Source organism: Priapulus caudatus, unplaced genomic scaffold, assembly GCF_000485595.1.
Source record: "Priapulus caudatus unplaced genomic scaffold, Priapulus_caudatus-5.0.1 Scaffold228, whole genome shotgun sequence".
NCBI classification, from domain to species: Eukaryota; Metazoa; Priapulida; class Priapulimorpha; order Priapulimorphida; family Priapulidae; genus Priapulus; species Priapulus caudatus.
Genome location: NW_014577289.1, coordinates 873627 through 875629, shown reverse-complemented (window position 1 = coordinate 875629; position 2003 = coordinate 873627). Strand labels below are relative to the sequence as shown.

General features: G+C 39.2%; 1 protein-coding gene across 1 annotated transcript in view; it reads left to right on the top strand.

Annotated features, from left to right (window-relative positions):
* Nucleotides 1-2003, top strand: part of LOC106807687 (tyrosine-protein kinase CSK-like) — a gene marked incomplete in the record, with an annotated part of 108209 nt that overhangs the window by 39032 nt on the left and 67174 nt on the right. The window contains 1 exon segment of the mRNA XM_014810109.1: nt 563-664. Coding sequence (XP_014665595.1) covers nt 563-664 — 102 coding nt within the window.

Sequence of the window (2003 nt, the reverse complement as noted above, 5' to 3'; positions counted from 1 at the left end):
CACTAGATTCTATTTTTAATTTCGGATTTATTTGGTTTAATGGTTTCGTTGTTTGTCGGTTGTCATACAGGATCGTCTCAAACTGATTATGAATAAATACGAAAAATAAGTGTTATTTGTGTAAAAACTCTCTCTCTCTCTCTCTCTCTCTCTCTCTCTCTCTCTTCTTTGTGCTCCCACTTCTCCCTCTGGCTCGCTCGCTCGTTTACAACCCTCTCGCGTTCAGTCAATGCCATGGGTTTCTCTGAATCGGTACCCGCCAGAGAGCGACGATGACACGTGAATTACAGGGTTATTACTTGTAATTGCGCCCACAGGCACTTGGCACGTTTCAATAAACGAAATCTATCTACTACCAAAGTCTTAATGTTTCTCTACTCTCTTTCGCCTATTATTGCCGACAATTTCGTGTAAATGCCGCGCAAATGCTCCTCTGCAACACACGTGTACACCGCACGCACACTGCCGCACACTGACTATATATATATATATATAGTATATATATAGTATATACATATAATATATAATGTATAATTATTATTATAATTATATTTAATTGTAGGTATCTGATTTTGGCCTTGCTAAGGAATCATTCGGTGACCAGGAGGGCGCAACGTCAAAGTTCCCTATAAAGTGGACAGCGCCAGAGGCACTGCGGCAAAGCGTGAGTACATGTTCTGAGAGCAGATCACCCATGTTCATTCCCCTCTTATTTGATTCGGTTTTATGATTTATAAAATGTCTTTATGTCTCTTGCGTGTCTGTGAGTTGCTGCCGTGTCTGTGTAAAGCCAAATGTCATTCGAACTGCGCACATCTGTTTGGGTTACTAAGTCAGGATTTACCTGAAATTCTGACCAGCTTACGAAGAAGTATGTTCCTGTGGAATGATCCATTACAAATTACCTGCTACTGATTGTTGAGGGAAAAGGGATTGGCCGAGACAGATAGGTCGATTTGGGATGAGGTTGGATGTGGGTTACGGCGATGGTGACTCACGACTAAGTAGAAGGTAATGCTAGCAGCAGTCTTGCTCGTTTTATGTTAGCACTTTGCAGCTCTGCTGCGAACCTCTTTCCTCGCCCATGACGCTTCATGCTGAAGTTGAAGCCATAGGGCTGCGATGCTGAGATAATAGCTTGGGTTCGACTATGCTTCGTCAGAAAACACTTTCTTTATCGGCGTGTTTCTGTGTGCATTACACGCGCATGACCTTCGCTATTTGTACTCGTGCGTTTTGCTGGCTGATGATATGATAATATGATGCACTGATCAAATTATTTACGGAAAATATTATACAGGTAATAATAACATGGTTCGCGCAGTCCTTGAAAAGTCCTTGAATTTGAGGGGAGTCCTTGAAAAGTACTTGAATTTAGTAAATGTTGATTTTGTGCTTGAAAAGTCCTTGAATTTTTAGAAAGAATCCTTGCCTGTAATAAAAAGAAATTTTGTACCATCAATAATGTGCAAACCTCAATAAAAATTGCGATAAATGAGCTTAAAAAGCTATAGACACGATAGACAGTTAAATGATGATCGCAAATTACAGTAAGTCAGTAAAATCAGTCAGTAAATCAAGGTATGTTGTAGAAGTGACAGTGTTTAGAAGGGTTTATCAATGTGATCCATGTAAGTTTTAGAGGTGACAGTGATTAAGAATGGGGTTATTAAATTAATCCAGGTATGTTTTGTTCTGTGTATGAATTCTGATCAAATGTCCTTGAAAAGTCCTTGAAAAAAATTTCAGTCCTGTATGAACCATGAAAATAGTGATGCTATCATAGCATTTTTTCGGAGTGTTATAGAGCTCCGAAGTGATGACGTCACGGAGGCATGACAACGAACCCACTGGTTCTAAACAATCATATGCTCTGGTAACATTAACTGCGTGAAAATGGTGTCGTGTTTTGTACCCGATTGTAACCATCATTCTGAAAGTCATTATTGCAGTTTTTATAGATTTCCAAAGGATGCAAGTGAAAAGCAATGAAAAAAAAATAT